This window comes from Terrapene carolina, unplaced genomic scaffold (assembly GCF_002925995.2).
Source record: "Terrapene carolina triunguis isolate 2854851 unplaced genomic scaffold, T_m_triunguis-2.0 Scaffold69, whole genome shotgun sequence".
In the NCBI taxonomy this organism is placed as follows: Eukaryota; Metazoa; Chordata; order Testudines; family Emydidae; genus Terrapene; species Terrapene triunguis.
The window spans coordinates 4,493,641-4,513,815 of NW_020664420.1; the positions used below are offsets into that span (position 1 = coordinate 4,493,641).

A 20,175-nucleotide genomic window follows, 5' to 3' on the forward strand; every position below is an offset into this window, starting at 1 on the left:
AATTGTGGCATTCTGTGACAGCAAATTCCCCGGGTAGCAAAACTTCACCGCAAACACAAGAGGAACATTGCTGATCTTAATAATTGGGTAAAGCTGTACATCACCTTATACTGTTTGGTATAATACTTCAGTTTTCTTCAGGCTGATTGTGAAACCAAAACAATTGACTGCACGAGTGAAGTGATCAGTTATAAATTGAACATTACCAACTGAGTGAGCAACGAGTGCACAGTCATCAGCAAATAAAAGCGCCTTAATAAATAAATAAATCGGCCTCTTTCATGTGGGCATGGGAACCGATGGGAACAACTTCCCATCAGTGCAGAACTGGATAAATACTCCTCTGTCAATGTCCTGAAATGCATCCATCAAAATATGTGAAAAAAAGATGGAAAAGAGTGTGGGAACCAGCATGCAACATTGTTTGGTGCCATTGGTGACAGAGCAAGGTGGTGGCAGAGCAAGGTGGTGGCAGATATGGTATGCCACTATTAACCACTTTGAAATCTGGCACATTAAGACCTAATGTGAAAAAGGTGAAGACTGCAAAGCAAGGATGCAACAGCCTGCAGTGGTCATGGACAATCCTGTCTGTCCTACATGTAGCAGTGTTTATGGTTCTTGCAATAATATGACCTCGCATACACGTGTTCACCAATAGTGTTGGCTGAATCCTCATACATCGACATCAACATGACACTTCCTTATTTCAGGACCAACTGTCTATCACATGACCCTGACAGCCAAATGACCATCAAACAAATATCATTGTCAATATGAGAGTTATAACTCCCAGGCACTTCACAAAGCATTGTTAGGTGGTTGCCACTGCCCTGCCATTCCCATCTTGCTAATTGCAAGGGGAATCCCAGTATAGAAAAGGGATCCCAGTATGTAAAGATTGAGAGTAAATCTCATAAAGCAGCCAGATTGGATGGAATAAAGAAAAAAACAATCTGTACTCACCTATGGTTGGATCATGATAATCAGGAAACCGATGGCTTATGAACTGCATTGTCATTGCTGGGGAGGAGAAAAAGAGAGAGGTTACAAATGAAAACAGTGATGAGATGGGAGTGAAATAAAGCAGAGGGAAATGTAGGCAGAATTCAGAAACCCAAACAGCAGCCTGGTCATGAATGGTCCAAGCACTTGGCTGATATTTGCAATTGCACAAGACAAAGCCCGATTCATTTTGTGTGCCTTTCTCTGCAGACTGTTTTCCCAGCCTTAGTAGACGCCAATCACTAGAGTAATATAAAACAGGACAAGAGGATATCCTCTAGGGAACAATCTTGTAGCAGGCTGAGACAGGTTGATAAAAATAGCTTGTGAATGTCTTAACTTGGTCTTAATTGGGGCTACCCAGGGGACAATTATTGGCCAACTCATCTCCTTTGTGAAAATAATGCAAGGGAACGATTTCAAAAAATATGAGTTTCATGTAGCATCAGGGTCTGCATGCCCCACAGAACAACAAGGGGTTTTGGAGGATAAAATCAACAGATCCATGCACCAAAGGGACATGGGTCATCAGCCCTCTATGCCCCAAGTGAGCTACTGCCTTTGTAACACCGCTCTTCTCTAAAGACAGGTTTCAGAGTAGCAGCCGTGTTAGTCTGTATCCGCAAAAAGAACAGGAGTACTTGTGGCACCTTAGAGACTAACAAATTTATTTAGTCTCTAAGGTGCCACAAGTACTCCTCTTCTCTAAAGAGGGATTCAACCTTGCAGATGGAATGTTAGCTATGTTAAAATTGGCCCAATCAATATTAATTTACCCATAAAAATGTGTGGGGTTAATGGAGAACCAATGCTGCCTCTTGGTGATCCCCAGACCGTGAACCACAGTATATATGGATTATTAAACCTGTGTAACGTCAAAGGAAGAGCTTATACAGGGTGAGAGGATAGGAGGAAATGATGCCAAAGTACCTCATAAATATAAAGGTCTTTATAGGCTTTCCAGACATTAATAACTTGTGCTTGTGAGGTAGGAAAATACCTCCTTTTTGCAGATGGGGCAATGAGGAACAGAGAATTCTAATGAAAAATCTGTGGGCATTTCATTAATATATATTTAAATACAATAATGGAAAAATACAATATTAAACATTATGTTCATTGAAATAAACCCCAGTTTCTTCTTTTTCAAAAACTTTATTGAGCAGCTTCTCCATTAAAAAGTCAGAGATGAGAATGATGAGAATGTCATGTCTATTTAGCATCTGGTTGAACACTACGTAACACCTTGGCACTGGCCAAATATCTCCCTTAAGCAAAACTGTTGCTCATATTCTCCCAGTTATACAATGGCCCACTCCTACTCTTAATCAGGTGCTCCATGAGGTATCTCAAGGAACCAGCATGATTAAGCATGCCTTATTAAGTAAAGTATTAAGAAAGTATTATCAGAGGGAGAAATTGTTTTAAATGTTGAAGAGAAAATAAAATGAGGTCCAAGCAGAGTCCTTAAGGTGAATGTGTAATGGACTCTTCTGATACACTCCTTTACTAGCAAAACCTCATCATCTTATATGAATAATCCAGAATTGTACAAAGGCTTGGTCTACACTACAGAGTTAGGTCAACATAAGGCAGTTTATGGCTACTTACTTATGTCAATGTCTACACTACAGTGCTGTTTCCACCGAAGTAAGTAGCCCTCTGCACCAACATAATAACTCCACCTCCATGAGAGGCATAGCACTTATGTTGATGTAGTTAGGGGACAAAGTGTCTGGGTAGACACTGTGTTACTTACATTGGCTATTGGCTGTCAGCCCTGAATGAGGCTCCCCCGTCCCCAACACTGACAGCCCGAGTTGTCAGCTGGGCCCTGGGCTCACAGCTGGGGCTGCTAGCACTGATAGCTTGGAGTGTCAGCGCCAGGGTGTGGGGGGAGCCCAGCTGTGAGCCTGCATCTGGCTGACAGGGAGGGGAGGCAGCTCTCAGTCCCATGCTTACAGCTGAAGCTGTCAGCCCCAGGGCTGCTGGGCTCTAGCTCTCAGTGTCCCACAATGCCCCACTTCAGTCGGTGGAAGCGCTCCAGGTGAGCCGGTGCACCACCTACAGAAGGAGCAAGTGTGGACGTGAACCACCACTTTAATTACTGCAGTGACTGTATGGCGACTTAAGTTGACTTAATTTAGTAGTGTGGACAAGCCCAAAGTAACATCAATTGCAGTACCCAATTTCATATCTGATGCTTCTTGCAAACATGAACTCTCGTTAAATACGATGCAGGAGACAAACAATCCTTCTTTACACTATATGGAATCCTCCCATCAGATTATTTTATGCCTGAATGTTACCCACTAATAAAAGTTTTAGAAAATTCATTTCAGGCAGCCAGCAACTAACTCATATCATTTTGTGGTGGTGGTGTTTCCTGAGGGTGAAATTGATCTCTGTGCAGATGGCCAGCAACATGTAAGTCACACTTAAGTCTTATTTTAAGGGCTTAAATGGTACATAACCCTCATGAAGACCATCAGAACTAGCCTAAGTTTCAGCTTGCTTGGGGCAATTGGTATCGGAGTGACTTCTGTTGGCTAAGAAAGTCTGGATGGGGGTCTCAGATCCCTTGCTTAGACACAGCTGTGTTGATAAATCTCCTGATTTTATAGCAGCCCATAATATTTGGTGTTTCATCAGTGTCAAAGAGATTGCATGAGGATCTCATCTTTCATTGAAAAGAAAAAAAAAATAACTTTCTAGCCCTAAAGGTTGCAGGGAAATGGTAGAAAATGTGAAGTGAGTTGACCATAAAGGCTCAGAACCAGAAGGCAAATAAAACAAAATCAAAGTGTTTTTTTTTTTAAATAAATCTCATTATCTTTAAACCAATCTCATGACTTTTTGTGGAGCTTGACTCGTCGTTTTTGAATGTTTGGAGTTGGCAATACATCATATTGTAACATAACTATACCTAGCTCTTATATAGCTCTTTTCATCAGCAGACCTCAAATCACCTTTTAAGAGGGATCAGTATCATTATTCCTATTTTGCAGGTGGGGAAACTGAGGCACATGGCAGGGCAGCAAGCTGCCCAAGGTCACCCAGTATGCCAGTGCTAGTAATAGAACTCAGGTCTCAAGTCCAATGCTCAGAATACCAAGCCATGCTACCTCCGCTAGGACACATATAAGACACACTCCCCTATTTAAGGGCTGAATATAGTGTCTTTTCCCTGGTCCCAGCAACCTATTTTGGCATGTTAAATCAAAAATGAGATTCTCCCTAGGATATCTTGAATGGCAGAGCAGATAGCCATTACAGCATCCCTACTTTGAAAATGATTTATGTTAATTAGTCCAGAATTGCATTACTTTGTTGAAATACTCTTCCCTGCTCTTATCTTAGGGAATCATGGGTTAACAAGATGCTCTGACAAAATGTTACAGAAAAGCCGGATTAAATATTTATGACCATGTTAATAAAATATTGCATATTTAGGATAGACAAATATAAATGTTAAGGAGCAGCATTATAAATTCATAGCGACACAGAAAGGATAACTGTTTTAAAAAGCTCATTTAAAGTCCACATACCATGAGTGAATAAAACAACATGCAGTTACACTAATGTTTTCAGTCTTGTGTGCCATCAAATGCATTACTTTTTTGAGTACTGTATGTATTTGGGTACTTCCATATCCAGGCCACCTGTTTTTAACCCAGCAATGTTTTTAGACACCCCCATCTGATAACTATTTGGTGGCCTGTGAAAAATAAGTTAATGCCCAATGTAATATTCTCAGTTTGTTATCAGACGTGGAACCACTGAGACCCATCCCATAAGATTCAGGCATACAAGCCTTTATTGCAACTTTTCTGAGATCACACACTGTCTGCATAGCAGATGGATCCAACTAGTTCCGTTCCCTTGTGTGTGCTATTGCCAGCTCTCTTAAAGGTACACTCCACTAATCCAGTCTCAATCCAGTTCCCAGTGGACCAATGTCCATGTCACAAAAATTGTTGTGACAACTAAAACAATTGCTGAAATTCTCACCAGAAGCCAAGGACTCAGGATTAAACTTTACCATTTTCCATGGACCAGCCCAAAGGCAGTGCCCTGTTAAATCCATAGCACAGGATTTAAGTGGAAATGTTGTTGTTCATAGATTAAAATGATTCTAATATCAGAAGAGACCACTGTGGTCATCTAGTCTGACCTTCTGTATAACACAGGCCATAGAATTTCCCCAAAAAATTCTGTTTGAACTACAGCATATCTTTCAGAAAAACATAGAATCTTGATTTAAAAATTGAAAGTGATGGAAAGTCCTTTCCAACTCTTGGTAAGGTGTTTCGGTGGTTAATTACCCGCACAGTTAAAAATGTATGCCTTATTTCCAGTCTGAATTTATCTAGTTTCAATTTGCATGGGGTCATAGGCATTGTACTGGCCATTTACACTAATGTGCAAGAAGACTGGATTTACATTGTCATTTCTAGATTTATTTTTCCCTCCCAAGAAAGATTGAGGCATTCTGCTATGGGGTAGCATTGAAATGTGCAGTGCCCATGTCAAACCTGTTAAGCAGCTACATAGTGAACTTTAGTCTTTTAAGAGTCAAATTCAATACAGGTATAAAAAAGCACAATTCAGTTGGAGCCAGTGAAATGATAACTCGGGATCATTTAAGAACAACTTACCAGATGCCCAAAAAGGAACAATCCAAAAATTGAGGAAGAAGGCTGTGCTGGTTAAAAAACAGACCTGGTTTAGAGGGAAGTGAAGGCAACTATAAAAATAAAATAATAATAATAATAATAATATATAACAAATGGAAGAAAGGGGAAGTTGATACTAATAAATACAAATCAGAAGTTAGGAATAGTGGAAAATTGATAAGGGAAGTAAAGGGACACAAAGAGAAATATTTGGACAGCAGAGTTACAAAAATAAGGAGTCTTTTAAATGTATCAGCAACAAAAAGAATCCTGACAATGGTACTGGTCCATTACTAGATGGAAATGGTATACTTATCAATAATAATGCAGAAAAGGCAGAAATATTCAATAATTGTGTTTATATTTGGGGAAAAGCAGATGATATAGTGCCATTATATGGTGATGATAACACTCTTTCTATTCCATTAGTATTTCTGGGATGTTAAACAAAAGCCACTAAAGTTAGACATTTTTAAATCAGCAGATAATTTGCATCCAAGAGTTTTGCTGGACTGTTAATGTTGCTTTTCAATAAGTCTTGGAGCACTGGAGAAGTTCTAGAAGATTGGAAGAAAGCTAATATTGTGCCAATTTTAAAAAAGGATAAATGGGATGACCTGGGTAATAATAGGCCTGATAGCCTATTATTGATCCCAGATAAGATAATGGCACCATTGATATGGGATTTGGTTACTAAAGAATTAAAGGAAATCATGTAATCAATGAAAATCAACATGGGTTTGCGGAAAATAGATTATGTCCAAACTAACTGAAATTGTTTTTTTTTAATGAGATTTCAAGTTTTGTTGATAAAGGTAATAGTGTTGACTTAATATACTTAGACTTCTCTAAGGAGTTTGACTTAATACTGCATGACATTTTGATTAAAAAACTAGAACAATATAAAGTTAACATGGCACACATTAAATTGATTAAAAAGTGGCTAAATGATAGATCTCCAAATGTAATTATAAGTTGGCAATTGTCATCAAGGGTTGTGTGTTTCCAGTGGAACTTTGCAGGGATCAGTTCTTGGCCCTATTTTGGCCCTGGAAGAAAACATAAAATCATCACTGCTAAAGTTTGCAGATAACACAAAAATTGGGGAAGTGGTAAATAATGAAGAGGACAGGTCGTAGATTCAGAGCATTCTGGATTGCTTAGTAAACTGGGCGCAAACAAACAATATGTGTTTTAATACATCTGAATGCAAATGTACATATCTAGGAACAAAAAATGTAGGCTGTACTTACAGAATGTGGGACTTTATCCTGGGAAACAGTGCCTCTAGAAAAGATTGGGGGGTCATGGTGGATAATCAGCTGAACATGAACTCCCAATATGATGCTGTGGCCAAAAGAGTGAATGGGATCGTTGGATACTTAGGGCTTGTCTACATTACCCGCTGGATCGACAGGCAGCGATCGATCCAGCGGGGGTCGATTTATCGTGTCTAGTATAGATGTGATAGATCGACCACCGAGCACTCTCCCGTCAACTCCAGTACTCCACTGGACTGAGAGGCGCAGGCGGAGTCGACGGGGGAGTGTCAGCAGTTGACTCATCGCAGTGAAGACACCGCGGTGAGTAGATCTAAGTACGTCGACTTCAGCTATGTTATTCATGTAGCTGAAGTTGTGTAACTTAGATCGATCCCCCACCCAGTGTAGATCAGACCTTAAACAGGGGAAACTCAAATAGGAGTAGAGAGGCTATTTTACCTTTGTATTTGGCACTGGTGTTACTGCTGTTGGAATTCTGTCCAGTTCTAGTGCCCACAATTCAAGAAGAATATTGATAAATTGGAAAGGGTTCTGGGAAGAGCAATGAGAATGATTAAAGGATTAGGAAACTTGCCTTATAGTGATAGACTCAAAGAGCTCAATTGTTTAGCTTAAGAAAAGAAGGTTAAGGGGTGACTTGATCACAGTCAATAATTATCTACCTGGGGAACAAATATTCAGTAATGGGCTCTTCAGTCTAGCAGAGAAAGGTATAATAAGGTATAAACAATGGCTGGAAGATGAAGCTACACACATTCAGAATAGATATAGGCATTCATTTTTAACAGTGAGGGCAATTAACCATTGGAACAATTGGAACAAGGGTTGTGAGGGATTCTCCATCACTGACCATTTTAAATCAAGATTGATTTTTTTTTTCTAAAAGATCTACTTTAGGAATTATTTTGAGACAGTTTCTATGGCTGGTGTTATAAAGGAGGTCAGACTAACGGATTACAATGGTCACTTCAGGCCTTGTAATCTATTAATTGAGCCTGACTCAGTTTGCCCCAAGGCAGTCCCTGAACCCACTGAAATAAACAGGTTTCTTCAGTCAGAGTGGGATCAGAGGCAAAGTTTTTCTCCAGAACAAATTAATTTCACATGCTAATAAGAAAAATGTATGAGCGTTCTATGATGTTTTAAGTAAATATTCTTGTCTCTCTTTTTCTCCTTATCACCTGCCTTCCTCCTACCATTCACACCACACACAGTCCCTAACCAAACCCCGATCAAACATTCTCTGGGTCTGACCAAATTACTCTGGGGCTTTGTGGCAGGCAGGGCCTGTCTCAGGCTGAGACTGAGGTGGCTTTAGAGCCCTTTCCCCCTTTCAAAGGTTGTTTTGGGGGTTTTGGTAAGTAATTGTGAATGGTGGAGTCTTGTCAGCTACTCGGTAACAAGAGTCAGCTCCTTTCAAGGCATAGCAGCTTTCCTCCTGGTTGCCACCTCTTCCTATGACTAGCTCTTCTATTTAAGCTTGCTCCTCCAGTTGGAGAAGGCTCTGCAGGTGTATCTATCTTGGTAGGGAGTGAGCCCAGAGGCACTTGCTAGCCTTCTCCAGATTGGGATGGGGGCGTGCCCCATCCTAGGCTCAACATAATGAAATATACAGGAAAATTTTACAAATCTATAAATGAGGAGCATTTAACTCTGATTTATTCCACACAAGAAGCAATGTGTTAAAATGAGACTTTAAAATGCAATGATAAAATGGAATAAAAGGATGAGCCTGATATTTAAATAAATACATATACATGCAAAAGGGTCACTAAAAATATTTATTATAAAAATACTCCTATTTAATCTGTTGCAGTTATTATGAAACATTTTGAATTGCAAGTCACCCTATAGATATTTAATGAATATTTTATTAAGCTTTGAAGAGCACTCTATTTAAGTGGCACATGTTTATCACATCGGCACTAGTATAAGTAAAAGGATCATTGTTTTAGATGAATAGGTATCTCCCTTATATCTATCTGTAGCTAAGTAAATGCAAATGTTCTCAGATGAACAGATGCAAGCTTGATAAGTATCAGTAACTATCTAACTAATGTTCACTTGTATTTTCAAAATCAAAAATATGTGCTTTTCAGAGCCTGGAATTACCTTTTTATTTCCATTTCCAATTATTCTTATCAAATTTTCATTTGTTATAATCAATAATTAAATGTTAATTATCTCCCAATAGCTCTTATAATTGCTGTACTTGTACGCGATCTGTATATATATTATGCCTGTATTGCCACTACACTGTATATAATTATTCTCTATGAATGATAACGTTAATCCTATCTAGTTATTTCTACTTAGTTTCTACTCACCTACACCTAGTATTTACTCCCCTGTCCCAGCAGGCAATTACCATGTTGTGGAGAAATGTTAAGACAATATTGTTTATTCTGAAACGTTGCAGTTCAATAATCAGAGGGGTAGCCGTGTTCGTCTGTATCCTCAAAAACAACGAGAAGTCTGGTGGCACCTTAAAGACTAACAGATTTATTAAGGCATAAGCTTTTGTGGGTAAAAAAAACCACTTCTTCAGATTCATCTGCATCTGCGTGGTTTTTTCACCCACGAAAGCTTATGCCGAAATAAATCGGTTAGTCTTTAAGGTGCCACCAGGCTCCCTGTTGTTTTTGTAGTTCAAAAAGAAGCTATAATTATTTTGCTCAGTGCATCATCATTAAATTTGATATAAAAGAGAGAGACAAAGTAGGTGGGAACAACTTCTGTTGGCCCAACAAAAGATATTACCTCACCCGAATGGTCTCTTTCATATCCTGGGACCAAAAGGGTCACAACAACACGGCAAGTGATATGAAAGACCGTCTAATCGCAATTGGCGCTTGTAAAAGATGCTGGCTCAGCAGCCTGGAGACTGAAGTTCTCTATATACGGAGCAGATACAGCACAATCATGCTGCCCTACCAATTCCTCTCAACATTCCCCTGTATAGCCCTCTACCAGGGTAGTTCCATGTCAACAGACTTTCTGTTAAGGGTGCCATTGGTACCATCTGTGGTGGTTTTTATTATATGGATACTTCATCTCTGTCTTCCCATGTTCTCCCTTCTCATTCAGTGTTCTACCCCCATTCATACCTTCTCCCAACCTCCTATGCCAGTCTGCCACCTATACTCATCTGTCTCCATATTTTGCCTTTCCCCTCACAAAAGCTTACCATCTAAGATGGGAGGGGTGAGGTGGTCAAGGTAATAATTGGCCACATCTTGGCAATTCAGTGAGTTTCTGTTTGGTTGGCTTTGTTTTGGTCTTTTTAGATATATAAAAGATCCCAGTTGCTCCTCAGCATAGCTGTTACCAGTCTGCTCATTTCTTGGCGGTGTCTACAGTGGAGGAACTAACAGGAGAACAGGACGGTGAGTGCCTCCCTGTCACCTGGCAGCTTTTAGGTGTATGTGTATTCAGGTATATTATACAATTGACAAACGAAGGTGTACAACAGAAATTTTCATCTATGGCTGGAGAGTGACCCTGTCCACTTAACCAGCCATGGTGGCACCTGTCCCAGAGGACTGGGCCTGACTCCCTGCTCTGGGTGTTGTCACATAGCATGGAGAGTCATGTAGCTCTGGGACCCCATGCATCGTGTTGCAATGCCACTCACTCAAATTTCTCTCTTATGATGGCCAGGCAAAACTGCAGTGGTGTTACAGTCCTGTGCACCAGGTTGTAATGCCCAAAGTAGGGAGCCAGGCCTAGCCGCACAGAACAGGAGCCGCCGCTTCTGCATGAGTGTGGGGTGGGCTTACTCTGCAGCTCCCCCTTCCCCTCAATAACTCACCATTCCACAACATTACAAAACATGGCTCTCTCATTGGTCACTGTAGAAATAGGCTTTGAGGAAAAATTTGAATGAGAACAAGTTAGTGGCCTGGCATATCAGCTCATAGAATCATAGGACTGGAATGGACCCAGAGAGGTCTTCTAATCCACTCCCCTCCACTCAGAGCAGGACTAAGTATTATCTAGACCATCCCTGACAGGTGTTTGTCTAAACTGCTCTTAAAAATCTCCAATGACAGAGATTCCACAACCTCCCAAGGCAATGTATTCCAGTGCTTAACTATCCTGACAGTTAGGAAGTTTTCCCTAATATCCAAGCTAAACTGCCCCTGCTGCAATTTAAGCCCACTGCTTCTTGTCCTATCCATACAGATTAAAGAAAACAATTTTTCTCCCTCCTCCTTGTAACAACCTTTTATGTACTTGACAACTGTTATCATGTCCTCCCTCAACCTTCTCCAGCATAAACAAACCCATTTTTTCAAACTTCCTGCATAAATCATGTTTTCTAGACCCTTAATCATTTTTGTTGCTCTTCTTGGATTTTCTCCAATTTGTCCACAACTTTCCTGAAATGTGGTTCCCAGAACTGGACACAATACTCCAGTTGAGGCTTAATCAATGTGGAGTAGAGCGAAAGAATTACTTCTTGTGTCTTGCTTACAACAAGGCACAAGCTCATTAGCATGGAAGAACTATATTGATAATCATTAGGATGGAGATGGGACAAACAAGGTATTGAGGCTTGCACCGCAGTTGGAGCAGAAGACAGTGGGCATTAGGGGGACAACACAGCAAGAGATAGGAGTGGATAAGTAGTTAGGGGCAGAGATACGTAGATCGTGGAAGGGGCAGACTATGCCATAATAGATATTTTGATTCTCTCTCAAATTTGTAAATGTCATGATCTATTTGAAATATGGCTTGGAGATGTGGATTATGTCAAAATTTTATGATTTTTGTTTGTTTTCTTTTCTATTATTAAAAAAGTGTCAAAAATGTCACAAATGGCAAAATTCCACCCATTCAGTAAGCGTGCAAGGATTTTATTATGTGCATTTGAAACATGCCATGTTAACGCAAATATTTTTAAAGTGGAAATAGACAGTTTGAACAGCTCTGGCATTCCTGATGGCTTCATTTCCTGACAATCCAGGGTTCGTCATCCTGTGAAGTGGTCACATTTAGAGATTGGAACCTTGGCTTCTATTGGCTTAGAAAAGTAACAAACATGTTTATAACTAACCATGTGGGACTTCATTCTTTAACGTTTAGCTTAACTTATCAGGAAAAAGCCAATCACGACTATTCTTCTCCCCACTGATTTCTTATCGAAAGGGATTTGTGTAATAACAATGTGCATACATATACATGATGAACACAAAAGACATAAATATTGTTTCTTTCAGGATGCTGCCTGGTACCTGAATTGTATTGCTATTCTGAGAATGCTCGCATACTGAAGACAGTAATAAAGCCAGAAACACAAATACAATAGAGACATTTAAACAGTTACTTTTACTAGAAGGAGTTCCTGTACATTCAGTAGCGCCAGGCCTTCTGGCCATTATTCTATTTTGGTCTAATATGGGCAGACAACTCTAGCCAGATCCACAAGTGATGTAGATGATGGAAATAAAGGGGGAGTTGCCAGCAGGCTATGTTCTTATGCTTTTAAATGTATGTCAAGACCTCCCGTTCATTTGTGTGAAGTTTGTGTATCACCAAAATTTATATTCTTCTATAATAATGACTGGAACGGCCTTATTTTGCTGATGTGCTTGTATAGGAACACAAAAGAATCCCAGAATGGTATGTATATTCATGCATTATTCATGCAATGGAAGTCATTATCTACCATAGCACTTAAACCTAATTAGTCTGAATTATTGAGGTGCCACATTGTATTTTCTTTCTTGTGCCTTTGACCAAGAAGTCCTACACCACAGCAAGCATTTCTTTCTGATGACAGCTTTCCAGATCAATAGATTGCACTCACAAAACCCAGTTTGATTTATAGATACAACAGAGGATATTTTCTCTTTTTTTATCTTTAGCTGTTGTATTTGGATCCCAGCACATCCTTAGAATAAATAACTGACGGCAGCAGATACTTGACCTCAAACAAAAGGCATCTGGATGTCAAATTACAGTTGGCATGTTGCACTGCTTCACTTCAGTGTGAACCAACATAAATGAGCAATGGCTAAAAAGGAGAAGGAGACCGATATTTTGAGCAGGATGGATTGCAGGAAATAGTCATGAATAGCAGACTTTCCATGATGTATAATGTAATTGCATTACCTATGGGTGTGGGGGGCAGAGGCAGAGACACTGATTCAGCAAAGTGCTTAAGTATGTGAATGACATTAGCACACAACTAGAGTCAATGGGACTAGCCACATGCTTATAGTGGCACCCATGCTTAAGTGTGTGCTTTTCTAGGTGGAGGCCTAGAGCTCCAGGGTAGTGGGTGAAGGTAAAACTGCTGAAGGTGTTTATCTTGACAAGATCCTTATTAGGTTTAATTGTGAAGAGAAACAAGGAGCACAGAGAGTCTGGGTTGAGGGCTTTGTTACATAATTCATGACAGAAATGTGCAAAGGATGGGAGGTGCAATTATTACTAATTTTAAGGTATTGTTATGTATTACTTATTGAGCACTGACAGGAAAATAAAGGCAAGTTGAATTTTAGTTCTCTGTGCTGCCGTTTTTTCTTACATCATGGAAAAATACAGTATTGTCCCCAACTGCCCACTTAGCTCTGTTACCATCTTTCCATATTCCTCTATGCCATGCAGCAAAAGGGAACATAGGGGTTGAGATGACCCAGATATCATCAAGTTCAGTAACAGGAGAAAACAAATGAACCAAATTAGTGCCACTGTGGCATAACATTTTGTGATGTGAACACAGAAATCCTGTCTACCAGAACTGGAGTGAGATCACCAACTAATGTCACATATGAGCTATCAAATGGCAACAACTTCTTATTGCTGTTACTACGATCATGGTCTAGATTCAGAATGATGGCCTGGGAGGGAAAGGCTCTGTATCCCATTATCTGTTGAAGTAGTATAGTGGTTAAGCAGATCACAACCTCACTTAAATCACATCTAAGAGACAGGGTCTCATAACTAACTAGGCTTCATCTAGTGACTTTTCTAGTATTCCTTTTGCATTCTGGGGGTGAGGGATGGGAGAAAATGTTTTAAAATTATAATCCTCCCCCCCCCCCGGGATATTTATCCCTTCACTCATCCACATGAAATTTACAACTCCCCCATATTTTGGTAATTTGCTAAGCAGGGATCAAGATATATAGATAGAAAGACTGACACATCCCCCTCCCCTTCAGCTGTGTATTTAACTACTTTAATTATAAAAGTAATAAAAGCTAATGCAATGATTAATGGTCACTATTAAGAGGAAAAAACGGGCTTCTCCATTATTTCTTATCTATTATTAAGTCACAAGATAAAGATGGTGAAAGAAAAGTAAGTGCAAGTGTAATGCATGCAATTAGGTTAAATCTCTTATGATTCATTTTAGGACTCTGGAATCATTTGTTCTTTACATTGTTGAGCTAAAGAGAAATATTCGGCTGCTCAATATTAACTCTATATTTATTTAGAAAAGGTGGGGGGCTCAGAAACTGGTCTTTAACACTTAAAGGTATTTGGCCACCTGACCAAACCTTTTAAAATAAAGTTGCTTGTTTCTGTAGCAGAGTCAATGCACTGCAAGGGAGATTTCAAATCCTTCTGTTGCATCTGATGCACCCCAGCTACTCATCTGAGCAGCCTTCGCTGAACTATTTGGAAATGCCCATCTGTGAAAATCAGAATTTGAGGACTAGGTGTCACTGTGTAAAGAGCACTGATTGGCCAAAGCTGTAGCTTCACTCCCAGAATTCCTCCATTCAGTGGCTGTACTTTGAATAACAATGACATCATTGAAGGTGATTTCTTACTGCACTGGCAGGGGGTTGGTTATTTGTAAGGCACCTCTGGGTCAATTATATCACCATCCATCTATCTGCAATTAATAACTATTTAGGGTTCAAAAGTAACTTTATCTCAAACTCTGAGTAAAAGGCAAGCATAGCAACCCTGTCACGGATGCAGACCAAGGTCAAGATTTTGATTCAGAGTTACAGTCTGGTCCCTGTTTTTTCCTTCTGTTTCTGGGAGAGGGAATGTAAGCTGCACCAAACCTAATACCTGACAAAGATTGCTTCCCCAGCAGCGCCCAGGTCCATGACAGCATGTCTGGGGGAAGGGGGACATAGCCAAGACTGCCCACCGGTTGGGGAAGGGAGTAGCAGCCCTTTAATAGGCAAACGAGGGTAGTGCATACTTTTGCAAGAAATAGCGTAGTTATGGAAGATGGCAGTTTTACACCAGACATTACAGCTATTCAGAAAATTTCTGTTGAAACTAACTTTCAAGGGAAAATGAAAACAAATTTTCAATATGTTTGCAATATATATACACATGTATTTCAGCTTCCAACCAGCTCCTCTAAATATGAATAGACTCCAGAGCAGCAACAATGAAAAATATCAATGCAGAGCACTGTGGTATCTCATGACATATCCCAGTGATATGCTCCAGGACACTCAGCAAGAATGGGGTTTGCTCATACATATTCTGCTACCCGTGCATAAGTAATAATGGAATACAATCAAATAATGTAGGAGAGTCACTGATGACTAAGGCTAGGTGAAAGAATTCTAAAAAAGTCAGAGTGTTCCGTTTTGACATTTTTGTAATAAAATATTTCAATTTTGTGATTGAAATGGCTTCATTTTGAAAAATCCTTCCATTTAATTTTAAAAATTGCAAAACAAAACAAAACAAAAGTGCTTGAAATCCAAATGGAATGTCTTGTGATGAACAAAATATTTAGTTTGACCCAAATTATTTTTGTTGATTTTCTGATTCACTGAAAATTCTGAAAAAAATAATTGTTGAGTCAATCTGAAACAATTTTATTTTGATTTTTTGGAACTGTCAATAAACCAAAAAATCTATTAAAATAAATAAATTAATGGAGATATCCTATCTCCTAGAACTGACCTTGAAAGGTCATTGAGTCCAGCCCTCTGCCTTCACTAACAGGACCAAGCACTGATTTTTGCCCCAGATCCCTAAGTGGTCACCTCAAGGATTGAACTCACAACCCTGGATTTAGCAGGCCAATGCTCAAACCACTGAGCTATCCCTCCTCCTATGATTTACACAGCTCTACTGATGACCACATTCATCTGCATTTACTGTCAGAATATACAGAGGCAGAATGTACCATATTGTGAAATTCACCGATTGATGTGGTGGAAAATGTTGACTGATTTTTAAAATATACAGGAGATCAAAATGACCTTGTTCTTATTTCTCATGCAACAGACAGCACCATCACTGGCAAGATATGACCTCACACACTATAATGGTGCATTAGTTTAATACTGATTAAACACCATTTTCTCAATACCATTTGTTCTCCCAGAGAAGTCTCCCATAAAAGTATTGAACTAGCCCATTCCTGCTTAGCTTATAAGATTTGGCAAGATGCATTAATAAATAGCAATTACCTCTGGAAAATGGGATGCTCAGTGCATGTTACTACTGTAAGTGTTTCACCCATTAGATTAGAAACAGTAAGATAACTTTAATGTGTATTCTACTGTACTCCAGCTAGAAAACCCTATGGCAATAGGATACCTCAGCCAGGAAGCAATACAAAATTTAATGACATAAAAGGTTTTGAAAGCTTTTAGAGCAAGCTCTGGTATAATATTTTTTTTGGTGAAGAATCCATTGAAAAGCCTTGAAAGATTACATATTTTCCATACATATTTCTGCAAACATGACAGATTATCAACTTGTATAAATAGGCATCTCTCCATTAAAGCCAATGGAAGCTGATTTGAGGATCTAGCTCCATATTTTTTTTAATATTCATTATCTTATAAAGACAAAATTTAACAATGGGGAGGAGGAGGGAAGCCAGTTCTTTGTATCAGTCAATCCCTGCTTCAAGCCAGCAGAACCTCTGACATCATTAGCGCACAGTAAAATATATTTCCAAGAAAGGATAATGCCTTGGAGGAATCCTTAGCCCAGTGAAAGACAACTTTCATCAGTTGCATATATTTCTTTTTCTGTTTAACTGCTGTCACAATTCCATATAATGACTTGTGGTGGTCTGACTTGGTTTACTGCTGTTTCAAGTAGAGGTAAATTGAGAGTGTTAGCAGGTTTACTAACATAAAGGAGTGGTTCATTCCTAGGATACCCTCTATGTGAAATTGCACCCCATACTTTAAGCAGCGATGAATTGGTAGTGACAGCAGTTGCACATTCTTGTGAATGGGAGTATAGTCACTTCCGTATAATGTTGTAGCTACATTTTGAATGCCAGACCTGTGGGCTGAAAAATTGATGGCAGGTGTCAGGAAGAAACACACACTTTTCCATTTAACCCAGTAAAGAAGTTATAGTCTTGTTTTAAACTCTGTTCACCCTTTGGTGCCAAATTGTCAGCTTTTGGAATTGACAGGTAATGAAATGACCCAAAGAGACATACCCCTTTGTTATACAAAACCCCAATGTAGGGGTCATTAGAGATGAGAACTGGTGGGAAAAAATTGATGGAATAGTTTTCCATTGGAAAATGCAGTTTCATCAAAGTCAAAACATTTCATGGAAAATCATTGAAATTTCATTGGGAAAAAGTCAAATATCTTGTTTCAGTTTTATTATTTCATTTTGATAATGTCAAAATGTTTTCTTGTGACTTTATTATTTTGACACATTTCAACTCCATTATATCATATTTTGTTATATTTTCTATGGTAATGCTTTTATCTTATTGAAACAAAATGTTTCAATAGTCCCAAATTCCAAATATTTTGTGTCAGAGGAAATTTTGAAATTTCAGCTTTTTGAAAATGAAAATAAATTTCGAAATCTCAGAAATTTCACTTTTCAACCTGCTGTATTAAAGTCAGTGAAAGTTTCCCCACTGCCTTCAATGAGCTTTGGGTCAGACCCCAACAAATCACCCTAAGACAAGAATAATTTCTGAACATGGAGACAATGCTGGGAATTCACAGCAGAAGACTATTCGGCCAATGGACTCAAAGAACCAGATACAAATCCAAATTCATGGAGAGAAGCTGGTAATGAGAGCTCTGTTACCAATATATTGCCACAAAGGATTTATTTCATACTTATATATTTATAGTCACATATATTTCAATGAGAACTGAAGGTGCTAGACATCTCACACAATCTGTAGCTGATTAGTTGAAAAATATAACTCACTACAGATACATCAGTTTGAACAGCAGATTTTCCTTGTCATATCCCAATTATGTTTCTCTCTCACCCAGCTAGGTAACACTTCATAATTCAGTGTAATCTGGCACATGGCCATCAATCCCACCATGAAAAATGCATGTCTTTTACTCCTATCCTAGGAAGATCTGATATTTAAACAAGGGATGGCTGAATTAGTTGGGCTATATGAAAAGCTATTTTGAATTGTGTTCCAAAACTCAAATGCAACCTTCTGACATATATTTAAGAAAGTCTCTGGAGACCACAGTGATCATCAGAGCAAGAATTGGTGGAGATAAGGGCGGGCTGTCCTGTTGTATCACCAACTTCACTAAGAAAAGAATTTGGCACTGGAGGTGAAAATCACAGCGTAATGAAATTAATAAGGAATTGTTGAAACAAGAAGCTAATGCTTGGGAACCTTTTTTTCCTTTAAGTTAGCAAATCATCAAGACTGTTACTCTTGCAGCAGTGACACTGTTAAAATATACAATTCACCTCTGGTACCATACACTAGCTGTGCAACAGAAAAAGTTATTGTTTCAGGGTTCATTTAAGTTGTTTTCTTTCGACAGAGGAGAGGAGAGGAAGCGCAGTCCAATTGTTGGCGTACCAGCCTGGGGCTTTCTTCCCTGCTTTTCCACAGACTATGCTTGTGACTGTATAAGCTGCCTAGGCCCAGCTTCTCCAAGATATTTAGGATCCTAACGCCCATTGATTTAAGTGGGAGTTAAGTGCCTAAATACCACTGAGAACATGGGCCTTATTCTCTTTGTGCCTCAGTTCCCCTCTCTAAATTGGAGACAATCATACTGCTCCGCCTCATCAGGTGTGTGTGGGGCGGTGGGGGGTGGGAAGGGACGGAGTTGTGAAGTGAAATACATTGAAGATTGCGAGATGCTCATATACGACAGTGATGGTGCCCGTATAAGTATCTTAGGTAGATAGGAGGTGACAATGACTCTGTTCTTCTTGCATTTTGGTCCAGCTATTTTCAGTTTATAACCATGTCTGTAACATTTAGGGCCAGCTCTTTTGCTAGTGTATATCAGCATAATGCCATTGAAGAGGTAGCTAGACTGGAACTTGAATGACCTGGCATTTATTCTTGGCTCTGCTACTAGTCTGCTGGGTAACCTTGGACAAGTCACTTTATCTCTCTGTGCCTCAGTTTTCCAATCTATAAAATGGAGATTGTGATACTCAGCTTCTTTGTAAAGCACTTGGAGATCTACTATTGAAAAGTGCTATACAAGACTGAGGTATTTTATAATGTTATTAATTATTTGTAGATGATGATTGATGATGATGATGATATATACCAGCGGAGGATCTGGTCCTTGGTTGTTAACCTAAAGTCAAGTTAGGATAATAACAAAGAAGGAAATATGAATGAGTGAAACTGATCCATTTCCTCATTATGTAGCTTTCTGGATGAGATCTGTTAAGATGTATGATAGTAAACAGCTTTACAGCATAGATATTAGCTACTGGTATTAGTTTTCAATGTGGATGAAAGGACTATATTGTATTTATGAAGGTGATAAAATGATATAGCTACATATCCTCCACTTCCTCCCACAGTGTATCCTGGAGATGAAGTTTACATCCAGCAAAAAGGCATTCATATTGCCTTACACATATACAAGTTACATTATGATGATATATTGACAATAGGGACAATTGTAAGATGTGTTCTAGGGTGAAAGGTAGCACTCCAGGCACTAAAGAAGTGATTTATTGTAGCATTAATGTGTAACTGAAAAGGTCAGAAAGCTACAAAACCCATATACAAAAGTTTGAGCAGGCTGGTTTTATTTTCACTGGTTGAATCTACATTAGTTTATTCAGGTTTGTACCTTCTGTGTAAATAGCAAATGTTAAGCCCATCAATCTTATCAACACAGAAAAAATAAAAAATGATCTGTTCTACAGCTAGAGGGGGCTAGCTCAGAGACCTAAGAGCCAGATTGCAAATACTTAGACTCCCCAGAAGAGTCTGAATTCAAGTCTTTCCTCCTTCTGAGGTTGATAAATTGAACCGAATGCAGTTT

At 39.1% G+C, this 20,175-nt stretch overlaps 1 protein-coding gene across 1 annotated transcript in view; it reads right to left on the bottom strand.

Moving 5' to 3' along the window:
• Window positions 1–20,175, bottom strand: part of RIT2 (Ras like without CAAX 2) — a 257,074-nt gene that overhangs the window by 184,502 nt on the left and 52,397 nt on the right. Inside the window, exon 2 of the mRNA XM_024192874.2 lies at window positions 967–1,023. Within this exon, the coding sequence (XP_024048642.2) occupies window positions 967–1,023 (57 nt within the window). The remainder of the gene's footprint in view (window positions 1–966; window positions 1,024–20,175) is intronic.